Source organism: Limanda limanda, chromosome 1, assembly GCF_963576545.1.
Source record: "Limanda limanda chromosome 1, fLimLim1.1, whole genome shotgun sequence".
NCBI lineage: Eukaryota > Metazoa > Chordata > Actinopteri > Pleuronectiformes > Pleuronectidae > Limanda > Limanda limanda.
In genome coordinates, this window is record NC_083636.1 from 20,898,129 (window position 1) to 20,913,273 (window position 15,145).

The following is a 15,145-nucleotide window of genomic DNA, read 5'->3' on the forward strand; positions in this document are numbered from 1 at the left end:
TAGAGAACGGACTTCATCATATGGTTTCTTGCTATATATATATATATAGATCTATATTTATCTATATATAGATATGGTCGCTGCAGGTGGAAATGTCACAGTAAGAGCAGAGAGGCTGCCGGGAAAGGTTTAGTGATGACGATTTATTTTGGAAAGGCTGAGAGGAGGAGGTCGCAAACGACCACCTCCTGTTTCAACATGTCCGAAGCTGAGAGAGAAATCGAGGGCGTTTAGAAAAATGTCGGCTGAGACGTCTTGGCAGTCGAAGCACTCGAAGGGAAACCTGTCTTTCTACTGAGTATATTTAAAGCATCTATTGAAAGGTGGGAGGTGTTCACATGTTGTGTTTGTGTGTGTGTGTGTGTGTGTGTTTGATGCCAAACAAAGCTTTCTTCTCATTCAGTATTAAACAGCCAACACGTCAAATTCTTACCTAATCTGCACGATTGCTTTCTTTACACATATTTTTCCTTATAGAAAAACTTTTGTAACCAACTTTTAATATCTAATGACAACAAAAAAAGACACAATTTAGCTCCCTTCACACCTTAGATACACTTTTCACCCATCTACAATGAACAAATTAATGTTCCAACAAGAAAATACAACAAGTACAAAAATAACTTTTAAAATCGTGTTTACACCTTTTTTTGCCAAAAACAAATGCTGATAAATCAGCCATAATATTTTACCCATCCAAGGTAGATTCACCACAAACAACGAGATTGAGAAAACAAAGTTATATTCTCCTGTAGAAGACTCAAGTCACTATGTTATCATGTGCACGTGTTGAGAACTACATTACCCACAGTCCTCGGGTGTAATAGCGACGGACGTGATCGGTGGAGCTCATGTTCACCACAACCGAGAAAATCATGTCGGCTACGATCGGATGTTTTAGCGTTACGTATATTTTACCACAGAGCGATGATTTCTATATCTCACATTCTGCAGTTTGTGAGGGGCTGCAGGTTCTCACTGGTTTATGGGATGTGTAGTTCCTTCACGCTTAAAACAAAAACTTAAATTTAAAAACTTTGCTCCAAATCAAATGTCTTATGGTCTTGATTCTGTCGTAACTGATCGAGACTTAAAACTCATATTATAAAGACTTTTTGAAAAACCACTGTTACGCTCTATTGTTTGTATCATAATGAGCCGCGACTATAAAAATAAAACACTTGAATTAAACCAAACCAAACCTGATGGGTTTTAAAAAGCTTCCTCAGGAGTAAAAACTGTAGATCGGTCAGAGAGAAACCTCGTTCACATGTGCTTCTGTGGATATTGATCTAACCTTGTGTGTGTCTGTGTGTGTGTGTGTGTGTGTGTGTGTGTGTGTGTGTGTGTGTGTGTGTGTGTGTGTGTGTGTCTGTGTGTGTGTGTGTGTGTGTCTGTGTGTGTGTGTGTCTGTGTGTGTCTGTGTGTCTGTGTGTGTGATGGATCACCGTGTGTCTTCCTACCTTCAGGGGGCATGAGGGTCTTGTTGTTCTGGGTGCACCAGCCCACCGGGTGCAGCTCGGCCGTCATCACGTCGCACCAGAAGTCGGCCTTGCGGTCGTCGCCGTAACCGCTGAAGCGAAGCAGCAGCAGCTGGCCGCACGTGGTGATGATGGTGGCCACCCAGTACGTGTCCGGGCTGCTCTTATTGGCCACTTCCAGCTTCATGCCGGGCTGGAAGCTGCTCTGCAGGCTGATCTCCACCTGGGGGGGGGGGGCGAGACACAACAGCTCATTAGAGGAATGTTCATATTTTACTCTATAAGTTCATTAATCAGTGAGATAACACATTTATTTACAGACACACGGCCTGAGTAAGCACCAAAGGTCAAAGGTGAACCAGGAAGGATGTTAATCAGCAGATTGAGTAACTAGTTTAATATTTGTCTTCAGTTTCTCTTTCAAACAGGTTAAGCTCAGGGTTTGTTTACTGCCGGTCTCGCCCTGTTGGACTCTGTTCTGCCGTCTGTGTGGATCTCAGGGTAGAACCCGCTCAGTGAAAACATGACCTCAGCAGTTTCTTCTGTGTGACAGCCTGCTGGGGATGATCGCTGCTTTCTGAATATATTTTTACTTTAGAGGAAATGGACGTGAAGTGCAAAGGGGAAGTAGTTTTACACATAAGCGTCAGTTAATGGGAAGTAGTTTGCAGGTGTTACACGTCTCCTGTGGCGCAACGGAGGAGAGAGTGACGCCGCCGACGTCATCGAGGTCGAGCTGGTTTCGTCTTCTAATGAATAAGAGAAAGACAGCGTGACTAAGTTGGTGGCGTCACCGTGGCAACAGCTGTAAAGCAGTGTTTTTCAGGGCTTGAGCCAAAGGAAACACGGATATTAGGGAGGGACACAAATTCCAATGCTGATGTAACAGCCAATGTAAATATATGAAAAGAATTGACAATTATTTCCTAAGATGTCGATATCAAACCTACAAGACAAAGATGTTTTACAGTTTAACATATTATAAATTACTATAAATAAAAAGAAAACACAAAAACAACCGAATATAAAGAAGTTGAATGAAGAAAATAATTATTTTTCGCTTGGAAAACAAACAGATATCGATAACTGCTCTTTAAAGGTCACGATGTTTAGACCTGTGCTTCATCGATAATTAAAATCTCTTTCTATAATTTTACTAAATGACAACAGAGAAAAAGAAACGTGTGATATTTATCTGACCTTTTACAGACAATTAATTGAAACAATAACTAATCGCTAATGGGAACATGTTTTTACTTCCAGCCTCATGATATCTAGTCACAAACGAATGACTCAGGAGGCTGATTCATTTTAACAAAGTAAAAAAAAAATCCTCATGACAGCAGCTACGGGAACTTGTTTCCACCATAGCCACAGGCTGCCAGTTCAATTCTTGAGAACCCTACGAGCCAGACAGGATGTTCGCATTCAGCGCTCGCACAAAACGCACACACACTCACAAGTGAATGGAAAAAGCCAACATCTTAGAAATAAACACAATACAAATGGCCCCGTGACTTCCTGCTGCAACAATGCAAACGTGCTGCATCACTCCGGTTGGCTTATGTAAGAGAGCTACAGGCGGCGTGTGTGTGTGTGTGTGTGTGTGTGTGTGTGTGTTTGGAGGCCCAAGAGAAATCACTGTTTCAATTTGTCCAGGCAGAGAGGGAGAGTGAGCCAGCGAGCGAGCGAGCGAGGGAGGGACAAGGGCTGCACTTTACTGAATCACATTTTTCCGGGGAATTCATGGTCTGTTTCCCAGTTACTCAATCCACTTACCAACGAGGCAATTTAGCTTCCCGGGGGGGGAGCCCAAATCGCCGCAGCCTGTCCCACATCAGGGCCGCGCATATAAACCCACATATTCCTAATCTCTCCCTCGTTCCGCTCAGCGCTGCGAGTGATGCAAGGAGCTGAAACGGTGGAACGAGAATCCTCAAAAGTCACCGGGAGACACGTCCACGCCTTCGCCGACCGTTCTGGAGGCAGCTGGACGGTGCATCAGACAGAATCTCCGTCCATATAACTTTAAAATAATGTGCGTTTTCTTTACTTATTTAGAATATACTCCGAACGAGAAGCGACAGTGACGATCTTCTGATCTTTGGCTACGTCCACACGACAACGTTTTCAAACTAAAACCAAGACGCCTGGACGTAGCCAAAGATCAAGATTCCTGTAGAACAGACACATTCAGCTGGTTCTCACTTCGGAGCAAACATTTTGGGATTTTTCTTCATAAAGATCAGATTTTAACCTTTTTAAAAGTGTTTTTTTTGCTACTTCAGAATGTGATCCGATCACAGGTGGACGCATCCGAGTTCATCATATCAATACGTTTCGGTACTGAATTGTGTGGTGAAACATTTTGGAGTATTTTGCAGTATGAAGAACTAAAATTTAATTTGTTAATTGTTTTACATATTTATTTATCTAAGTTAAATGTACTTTTTACAGTTAATGTGTTAAATTTCAACTTCCAATTTGCCTTTGCAGTTTTAAAAGAAGCAGAAAAAAGTCCAAACAGTAACAAACCCTTCATTTCAAATGCTAAATAATTGCAAATCAACCTGCTCGTCATTTCTGTTCACAACTGCCCTGAATCGTGATTTACAATAAAATCCTCATCTTACTCTAATAATCTTATTTGAGAGCAAGGATACAGAAAAGACCGGGGGTGGATAATTAATCCTGAAATTAAAATACAACCTCAGAAACCAAAGTGTTTTGATTCAACCCTGAGATTTCTGTCACTAAATCATTTTAATGACCTTCCCAAAAAAAAGGCCCTATTTGTATTCAGTGTATTTTCTTTGGTGCTTCGGTAATTACCAACAACTGTGTTTTACAAAAGGCAGCGGAGGTTGTGTGAAGAGACATGCGTCATGAGGGGTCACAGCCGATGAGAGCACTCGGTTGAGCAGCATCACCGCAGCGACCTGAGCCCCGGCTCTCTTCAACACGTCGTTAAAGGATCTCTGCATGTGGCACTTACACCTGAGAGGCTGTGTTTAATGGATCAGCGGGGGGGGGGGGGGATCATACGCCGTGACTCACATGTTTGAAGGTGGTGTGCGGGGCGGCGTTCGCCCCCGTCTCCTCCATGAACTCCTCCCAGTTAAACTCCGCCTCTTCCTCCACGGACTCAGCATCTGCGTGAAGGAGAAATCTCGTCACCACAGAAACACACAGGACAGAGGAACGGCAGCGAGGGAAACACGCAGATGATTAGTAAATGTAGAAAAATGATCTTGTCAAAACACAAACTTCTTAGGGGGGGGGGACACGTGTGTGTTTGAGTTCACAGTGCGTCATTTGTCGTCGTCTTACGTGATTCTGCTAATGTTCCTGCTGAAGGTGACAGTTGTTCTGAGTGTCAGGTTTTTTCCATTGTGTTTCCGTGTGTGTGTGTGTGTGTGTGTGTGTGTGTGTGTGTGTGTGTGTGTGTGTGTGTGTGTGTGTGTGTGTGTGTGTGTGTGTGTGTGTGTGTGTGTGTGTGTGAATTATGCAGGACTGACCGTGCTCCGTCTAATGAGAGGGAGCAGTGAGACGCTGATGTTTTGATGGATTTTGTTTCAAACAGATTGTAGGGTCAGAACACACAGACACACACAGACACACACACGCACACACCCTAGCAAAACAAAGTTTGCACCTTTTCTTCTCATTCAGATCTTAAGATGTCAGATACACAGAAGTTAACTTTTCTACTTGAGTAAAGGATGTACCGTTCAATTACACATGGACATTTATAGACACTTTGAAACTCCAGACAAAACAAACTATACAAAATTTCGAACAGCCAGAAAACAGTGAAGAAGTTTAATTGAGAGACAAATACTAAACACAGTCTGAGGTTTCCAGAAAATCGTATTCATTTCCATCTGTCTCCATATGCAGCTCCGGGGCCTCACCTGTATTCACCTCCTCTTCCTTCCCATTGGTGGAGTTGTACGGGCGGATCGAGGCGAGCGCCAGCGGCTGCTCCTGAGCGCCGGACTGCATCCTCCTCCTCCTGGTGAGTGTCGACTTCCGACCTGAGGGGTTTCAGCTCCTCCTCACTGCATCGCTCGCTGCCCTCCACGCCCCTGGAGCAGGAAACACCCTCAGAATTAACATGCTGATCTATTTCATACGATCCTGTGTCTTAAACCTGTTTGATCACACACAAGAAATCAGTCCATCTGCCGGCAGACACGGAGGGATGCATGCTGCATTTCCAGTTTCTTGAGGAATAAAACAGAAAGCGGGAGGTTTACAGGAGCAGCAGCGAGTCGAGAGGAGCGATCACCGCCAGAGAGTCAATCACACGACTGAGGGGAAACACAGCTGATCTCAGGAGCAGAGGCAGAGTGAGAAGATCCAAACAAACAGAACAACGCTCACACTCATTCCCTGCATCATTAAATCCTGGGAGAGGTTATCGAGTCGGCCTCTCCAGCCTCGTCTCGTTCTCATATCTGCTCGTGCATTTGCATACGACAGCAAAACTCCGTCAGATAAACAATCAGAGTTCGACAAAGTAGACAAACTGGAATGACCCTAGGCGACAGGAAGTGAGATTCGGGCGGAAAACGATACACAACTGAATATGGATTCATGACGTATACAAGAGGAAGAAAATATGGTGTCGGAGAAATCGGAAAAATTAGGTGAACTTCACCTTGAGTCCGAACAACAAGCCGGGAAGTTTGTGAAAATGTTAGCACATGAGTTTCTGACGTCATCATTTCTAAACCAAATAAAGTAAGTTTACAATCAGCTCAATGTCGATATTAGGAAGTAAAATAATTACAATACAGATAAATCAGCTGATATATTTAAATAACTGTAAATAAAAAAATATATAGAACTTGAATTAAAAAAATATATACATATTCTTCTGCAGCATTTACTCTGTAAAATAAAAGCTCAATTCGAAACGTATCTAAAAACATAAACACGGATACCGATCATGTTTGAACGTTTCATATCAACCGATGTTATCAGCCAACAGGAAATAAGTTGTTCTGCTAATACAAACTCCACCTAAAGCAAAGACACTGTTTTAATGTTTTTCCCTCTGTGCTCTGTTTAATAGAAGCAGCTTCTACGAGCTGCAGAGGAAGACACACGCGTCTGACTGCTGATTATCAAACTAACTTATCTACCCGAGGCGGCTGCAGTGCAGAGCCGGGACTTTTCCTCGCAAATCAACACCTGATTGTGACTGATTGACTTGTTTGTTAGAAGTTTTGTTTTTCCCCGACACTGTGACGTGCTGCTCTGATTAATGAGGCAGACGTGTGATGTGATCAGTCAGTCAATCAATCAATCACTGACAGAGTTGGATCAAACACATCCTGACGTGTCTCCTCCCGTTGCAAGTTGACAGTTCACTCATTCGTCTCAATCACTAAATATCGAGAGATAATTAGATATCATGGATTTTGCCACAAGAGTATAATAAAATCCATCATCTCACGACATCTTTTCTTTCTTTCCTCCCTGTTTACAGCTCTTTCAATCTAAATCTCGACCCTGTTTTTTTAAACTGTTTTTATTTCCCAGATCAAAACCATTGAACTATGAATATTCAGCTCAGCAATATGTGTAGATCAGCCTGTCGCCTTCACAACAACAGACCTTGTTTGTCACTCGCCTGGCAGCCGTCCTCGGTCATGCAGTCACATCGCCTGTGACTCACCCCCCCGACTTCCACCCACTTTCATCAACCTGGCAATTAACACGGAGGCACGCTGCCGTCACGCAGACATTCTCCATCACGCCGAACGCAGCTCTGTGTTCACTTCCAACTCTGAAATCAGTGTCCCGGAGAGAAACGGAAAAATATCCTTGATTTTGAGCCAAAAAGTGGGAAAAGAGTAAGAATCAAACAATATTCTCTGGAACGGAGAATCAAATCCAAGCTCATGTGCAGAAGCTGCTCCTGCTGCTGTTTGAGCCGAGCGGGTTTACAGAACTGTGAGGCTACAAAGGCTGAGTGTCTCCGAGTGTGTGTGTGTGTGTGTGTGTGTGTGTGCGCGCAAACCCCCACTCACAAACACACACAGCCCTGACGTCCCACAGTGGCTCCAGCATACATCCATTACGTAAACAGCGAGCTGAGCTAATTTGGCTCACATGACGCTGTTTGCTGCCCCCCCCCCCCACCAGCAGCCCATCACTGGCTCTTGCCTAAACACCGACTATCTTCAGCTGCATTGACACATCACTGTTGTCAACATGGCGTCATCTCCAGCCCTCATTACGCCTCAGTCAAACACCAGTGGCAGAGAGAAGGAGGAAGAGATCAGAGCAGCTCTTATCACCGGGATTTCCCCTTAAAATTCCCCTTAAGTGAAGAGTAAGATAAGTTTCTGTTTGCCGTTTACGTTGTGTAACGGTTTGACACTCACAGGTCCGGCCCCCTGGTAAAACGTCAGAGTGAGATAACAGCAGGGAAATTATAAAAAATAATAACTATGCTACTAAACAAAAGCAATAAAATGACCACAACAGTTTAAATGTTAAATATCCAGAGAATTTGCCACTTTCAAGTGATGGCGTTGATGTTTCTAATAAGGGACGGATGCAAAACTTGCATTAACAAATATCAGGTTGAAGAAGAGGAGCCACACGAAGAGGACCAAGAACGAAGAACTTGGAAAAACTATGACGCATGAGTCGATAAGTCGTGAACAAAATCACGAGATTTCCACGGCAGAATTTCTACGTCACCTCCTAAGTTCAGACTTTTTCTGGAGTTCATGTCTAAAAACAAAGTCCTTCAGATTCTGTTTTACTTCTACACTCATAGATTTATCAAGAACATGATTAAAATTTAAAATGAATAGTAAATTATGATGTCACTCGTTCATTCAAACCTTACAGACGTCCACAAGATCTTTTATCGTTGACTTAAACCTAATGAACATGTCCTGACTTTGAGCTTCATCATCTCTCAGAAACCGGAGTCAACACGTATGAAACACCATGAAAACTTATTTTTAAAGTTTCAATTCAAATCCAGTGCGTTGGAAATGTGTCGCTGTCCAAATACTTAGGAAACCACACGGGACGTTTCCACCGAAACTCATCCTGACATATTTATTATCTTTGCAAATTTTTTTGGGGACGTCAGGGAATTTTAAAAAGGTCAAATATTTCCCTCTTTAGTTAATTCAGTTTCCAGAGGTTGTGAAGAATGTTCTCATTTACGAGCTGAACCACATGTTTGTGTTTTCCCAGTGTCGGGCCTTTAGATTTCTGATGGTGTGAGGAGGCAGCAGGTTTGAAGAGAATAAACTGGAAACTGACAAACTCCCACTCGTCCATTGAACATCTGAGTCGTTGTTAGAACAAATGAAAAGGCTGAGTTACTGAATGTGAGCGGAACACATCTAGAATTCCTCCATTAGGGACGAAGTCATGATTTTCATTATTCATCTGTCTTTTAATTATGTTTCTGCTGAATCTATTAGTGTAGAAAAAAAGTGGATAAGCTCAAGGACACATCTTCAAATTGCATGTCAACACAAAGAAGCAGCAGTTTGTCACGTTTGAGAATCTGGAACCAGCAAATATTTGCTTTTTTTGGCTGTTTTCGGACGTGAAATCCAGGAAAGATCTGTGTTGTTGTTTACAGCTCATCCACAACGGCCTCGGCTCTTTTCACCACAAACTTTGGAATCTCCTTGTCTTTCTCATCCTGAGATATTTATAACCTTTTTCAGTTTTGCGTCAACACGTCCACTTGCTTCAGAATTGACATAATCTCACTGGGACTGGCAGGAAAAACTCAGGAGAACGTCGGCAGCAGGGAACATTTTCATTCTCCCCTCCGGATAAATTCAGGAAAAAGGTCTGGAGACACGTGAAAGCAGTTATATTGTAATTAATCATATAACGAGAGAATAACAGTAAATCATCCTGTCAACACCTCTCACGCGCGTTGAGTTGTGTTTTCCTTCTTCTCTAGATTCGGAGCCTCGCTGGTTAAACAAGTTTTCAGACCCTCAGGGACAGAAAAGCTTCCACAGCCTTTTGTTCTGTAAAATGTCTCTTTCATTATTTAAACAAGCCAACTTTTCCCTCTCTCTTTAAATTGGACTACTGGCCCCGCAGCGTCCTGCAGGAAAACCACTCCAGATTGGGCACCGGGGGGATTAAACTGGTCTGGATGAATTAATCTCAGCAGGGGACCCCAGATTGAGAGGGGGGGGCTTTCTTTCAGTTTTTTCTATTTATTAGCTCCTGATGGGGCACTGGGCATCCACGTGTTGTCCTCCTGCCTTTCCCTAAATCCACCCTCGCCAAAGATTTAATGGGGGATTTAGGAGATTAACTACCACTGCATGGGCTTGGGTTTTATTGCATTACTCCCTATTAGGTTCTCCTCTTCTAGAGCCATCCAAGAGTTGTTTCCTCCCCGCAACGGGAAGAACTGGTAAAACAACATTGTCCTCTGTTTCCTCCCCTTGATTCCTGCAGTTATTAGCGTGGACGTGCGCACAATGCGGCCTGTGTGCTCTACGGCCAATTAGGACAATCTGTGATGCTCACTGAGATCAGATAAACAGAAAACTGCCCCTGGTGGACCACGGACAAACAGAGGAGGAGGAGAAGACCGAGCAGCGGCAGCAGCCAATGGAGGAGAGGAAACTCCCTCCATTTCAACATCAGTGACTGGAAACACCTCCCAGCAGCGCACACACATAAACAAGCACTACACACACTCACACGTGCACAAACACACACAAACAACCTGAAGACTTTCTGTCTTCGAAAAATGTGACATTTGCCTTCGTCCGCCCTTATTTAAAATACAGAGCGGGAGTTACATTGACAACAGGAGAGAGAGAAAGGAAAAGAGGAGTAGGATAGATCAACATTCCCTTCTCTCTGTTTATCCATCCTCCTCTCCATGGAGAGAGAGAGGAAGAAAGAAGAAAAGAAAGAGACATGTTTCATTCTCTCTGTTTATCTCTCCTTCTCTTTAGAAAGAAAGAAAGAAAGAGGAAGGGAAGAAAGAGCAATGTTTCATTCTCTCTGTTTATCCGTCCTTCTTAGAAAGATAGAAATATCAACATTTTCTGTAAATTCCCTTCTTCCGTCTGTTATCTTTCTGTCTAGATCATCACTTCCTTCTTTCTCTTCATATTTCCTCTTCTGGAAATAAGAGAAATCCCTTCTTTCTCTCTGCATTTCTATCTCTCCTCCTCCCTTTAATCCAGACAGATGTAAAGTCCCCATCATGTCCATCAATAATCACACATATTGATCCTAAATCCCTCAACACAGTTTCGTATTTAGTTTCTCTATTTCTTTCTGTCACGTTTCTTTTCTTTTTCTCTCCCTCCCTATCTCCCGCTCCTCTCATCCTCCACTCTCAGCTCCAGGGCCGGGTCTAGGCAGGGGCAAGAGGGGGCCTGGCCCCCTCAAATAAATGTTGTGCCCCCTCAAACTAAATCCCAATTTATAATAATAATAATATAATAAAGCACAATGCCCCCTCAAGATTTGTGGCTGCCCCCTCATACATGCCTGTCTAGACCCGGCCCTGCTCAGCTCCCTGATAGAAACCCAGCAGATATCTGCGGAGCCACGAGAAGCCTGATTTATTCATACTGCACATGAACGTCTCTCAGCGACTCACCAACATTACGCACGGTTCTTCATTGTTTCTGCTCGTTAAGGTGACGAAGGGAACGTGGAGGAGGAATCACGGGAAATAAAGAGACACCTAAATAAAAAATGTGATCAATGAGCAGACACGTGCGGTAATTATTAAATTATAAAAATATAATATGAACGACTGCGCAATTAGTGCGAGAGTGACAGCAGAAAGTGGAATAAACTCGTCCTGCTGTTTGAGTTATTTGGATGAATGTGGATGATTGGACTCAGAGTGTGATCGTGACGCAGAGACGAGCTGCAGCTTTATGTGAGAGTGTGTGAGTGTTAGTGGATAAAAGTGAAAGAGGAAGCACATGAGGAAGATGAGGCGTTCAGGGTGTAGCCAGCTCGATCCGCTCGCGTAGACTTTGCACAGTGAAAAGTGCAGCGGAAAAAAACTCCGGCGGACGCGCAGGACGCACACTTTGGATGTGATTCACTAACCCTCGGGTGTGTGCACGGAACCAAACCGAGCCGGGCCCGCTATCTGCCTCGGTTCTATTTTTTCCTCGTTCAGAGATTCTGGAGGTTGGTTCCTTCCCGCAGCGCCAGCACCGTGAACCCGCCATGTTGAAAGAGCTGTGACGCTTTGGCACAGTCCGGTGTTTTCCGTGGGTTTTTACGCACGGGGGAAAAAGGAGAAATACCCCGCATGACTGTCGTGTAGAATAAAATCCGTGGGTTGATGCGTTAAATCTCACGGAACTTGAATCAATTTAGTTTTTTTTTCCCCAAACGCACGAATAAAACATTTCAAATATTAAAGAGACTCTCGGGGTGTTTATTTAATTTTTTTTTTGACGCAGGAAATTAAAAATGTGCGTAATTGTGCCTGTCAGTTAATACGGTAATAAACGGAATTATTCCCGGGATCTGCCACGAGACACCGAGCTTCTGATTGCAGCGCGTGAGGAGGCACTTTGGAACAAGTTGCTCTCGCGCTGCTTTCTACACAAACCGCCTCGTGAGCACTTCAGGCTTTTTAAAGCGGAGGAGGAAGAGGAGGAGGAGGAGGAAGAAATAACTCCGGCTTTATATCGTCGACTAAATAACAAGAGCGGAGCAGCCGCAGTGGAGGCCTCACCTGTCTCACCTGTCCCAGTGTCCCGGTGTCCCGTCGTGTCCCAGGCTCCACACCTCCTCTGGTCTCTCTCTCTCTCTCCCACCTTCCTCTCCTCTTCTGGTTCGCCTGAGCTCGAGCCGAGCGACGTCTTTCAGCTGCTGCCCCCGTTCCAATATGGCATCTCCCGTCTGCGCATGTCCAAAACACATGTACAGATATTTCTCAAGCCAACTCCTCCGCTGACCTTTCGAGCAGGAATAAAAAAACCCAAAGAGAAGAAACGTTCTCGGTGGGTCACGAAGAAGAAACTCCGTCCGTCCCGCGGGAATCGAACATTGCGCAGCGGAACAAAACGAGAGTTACGCAACAGAAGCGTTAGTTTTTTTTTTGTTTTTTTGTTATTCGCATTGAGGCTTATTCTGATGTAATAGTATTAACCTCCAAGTATCTGCCTCAGTGTTCATCACTGGCACATGAATCCACGTGGAATCAGTCTCTTATTTCAGGATTTACTGCCACGAATATCATATCTATAAAAGATAATAAAATAATATAAAATAAAACTATATCTACACACGTGGTTCATCTTTACAGCTCTTTATATGTATGAATAATCCCGATAATAATAATATATGATTTCTAGCTTTTTTTAACCAATTCCCCTTAGATCCATTTCTTATTTGTTTAATTTTGTGTTTTTAAACCAATTTCCTCCATATTTAATATTTCTTGTTATTTATATAGTAAAAATAATCCAGGACCATCTCTCTTATCAAAGTCAACACTATCCTCTAGTGGTCGAAGCGCATTTCACCACCACTGATACCCCCCCCCCCCCCCTTCAAACTCTGTGTTTATCACGTCCACACTCACACATATTATCAACACACAGGCTGAGTGGGTTGCGTGGAACTTAAACTCAACCGTCAGGGAGGAAAATGGAGAATAACAAACCCGATGACTCCATATGATCAAAGTTCCTAAATTAACTTTCAGTTCCTTTCCACGTACAGAAAGTCACCTAAATAAAATACGCCCCCACGAACCAAACTCAATATTTGTAGTTATATTCTGGAGAAAACGCACACGCCTAAAAATGCAGTGCATGATATCAGGTGAATGATTAAACTCAAGAAGACTCACATGAGGAACTAGCTGTGAGATAAAACGTTTAAAGTCTGCACTGGTGAGATAATTAAAGAGGGAATAGACAATAGAAAATATATTTTCCATGATTTTCTCTCCAAAATGTTGCTTTAAATGTGACATTTTGAATTATTCCACCAAAGTTTCCCCCATATTAATTTAAATCACCCTGCAGCTCTTCAGGAGTCATACCACAACTCAAAAACCTTCAGAGGGACGTGGGCTTCAACATAAGGCTCTTTTATCAAATAGTGAAGTGCAGGAAGTAAGGGTTTTATTTTGAAGTCCTGTGTCATAAGCGACCTGAAGGATAATAATCATAAAGACATGAGGAGCAGCATCAGGTCGCCGGAGCCTCTGAGGAACAGATGGTTGGAGCGTGCGCAGCGTTAATCTGCACAGAAGAGGCTTTTCCAGGCGCAGGGGGGGGGGTTACACCTCCCTTTTTCACGCGCGTGCGCACACACACCCGCACATGCCTGCAGCTTCTGCCCCGCGGCAGTTTGTTTGTTTGTTTGTTTGTTTGTTTGTTTGTTTGTTTGTTTGTTTGTATCTGAAAATTCTGAAGTTCTTGGAGCTCCAGAGAAACTTTTGCGTAAAAGTCTCTAAAATGTACAGTTCAGTGATGGTGAAGGTTCACAGTAGTTACGCTTAATATTAATAATAAGAATCATATTCATATTATTATGAGGCTTTTCCCTAATTGAATCAAAACTCCCATAATTCCAATTAAGTTATTTGGCTGGTGCCAGGTCACAATTATCTCAAGGGACTTTAAGGTTGGAACCTATGGATGGATGGATGGATGAAGATAGATAGATAGATAGATAGATAGATAGATAGATAGATAGATAGATAGATAGATAGATAGATAGATAGATAGATAGATAGATAAGATAGATAGATAGATAGATAGATAGATAGATAGATAGATAGATAGATAGATAGATAGATAGATAGATAGATAGATAGATAGATAGATAGATAGATAGATAGATAGATAGATAGATAGATAGATAGATAGATAGATAGATAGATAGATAGATAGATAGATAGATAGATAGATAGATAGATAGACAGATAGATGGAAAGACAGACAGATAGATAGATAGATAGATAGATAGATAGATAGATAGATAGATAGATAGATAGATAGATAGATAGATAGATAGATAGATAGATAGATAGATAGATAGATAGATAGATAGATAGATAGATAGATAGATAGATAGATAGATAGATAGATAGATAGATAGATAGATAGATAGAAAATAAATAATGCCCTTGTGCATTATTTGATAAAAGAGCCTTATGTTGAAGATGGATAGATAGATAGATAGATAGATAGATAGATAGATAGATAGATAGATAGATAGATAGATAGATAGATAGATAGATAGATAGATAGATAGATAGATAGATAGATAGATAGATAGATAGATAGATAGATAGATAGATAGATAGATAGATAGATAGATAGATAGATAGATAGATAGATAGATAGATGGATAGATATTCCTTTAAAAAGCCACCATGTTTTTAAGTCTATAAAATCAAGCCTAAATAATTAGAATTTAAAATGATTTGTTCAGATGTTGTGTCTCAACTTCCCTCCATTGTGTGTGTGTGTGTGTGTGTGTGTGTGTGTGTGTGTGTGTGTGTGTGTGTGTGTTTGTGTGTGTGTGTGTGTGTCTGCGCAGGAGTAAACTCAGTGATATCATCTGAACGTGTTCCTGCACAGACTCCTTCTTTAATCGGATTAATTAGCAGTTAGTGTTAATTAAAGACATTTCAGAGG

The 15,145-nt window shown here is 42.4% G+C and overlaps 1 protein-coding gene across 3 annotated transcripts in view; it reads right to left on the reverse strand.

Annotated features, from left to right (window-relative positions):
• The window catches only part of sfmbt2 (Scm like with four mbt domains 2), a 26,423-nt gene extending 14,052 nt beyond the window's left edge, over nt 1-12,371 (reverse strand). For 2 of the 3 annotated variants that reach the window (XM_061068177.1, XM_061068161.1), the window contains exons 1-4: nt 12,223-12,371; nt 5,396-5,569; nt 4,539-4,633; nt 1,464-1,704 (exon numbers count right to left, since the gene is read on the reverse strand). In XM_061068177.1, coding sequence (XP_060924160.1) covers nt 1,464-1,704; nt 4,539-4,633; nt 5,396-5,486 — 427 coding nt within the window. In that variant the 5' untranslated portion in view covers nt 5,487-5,569; nt 12,223-12,371. The remainder of the gene's footprint in view (nt 1-1,463; nt 1,705-4,538; nt 4,634-5,395; nt 5,570-12,222) is intronic. The other variant, XM_061068169.1, reaches the window with a different exon arrangement.
• Between the last annotated feature and the right edge of the window lie 2,774 nt (nt 12,372-15,145).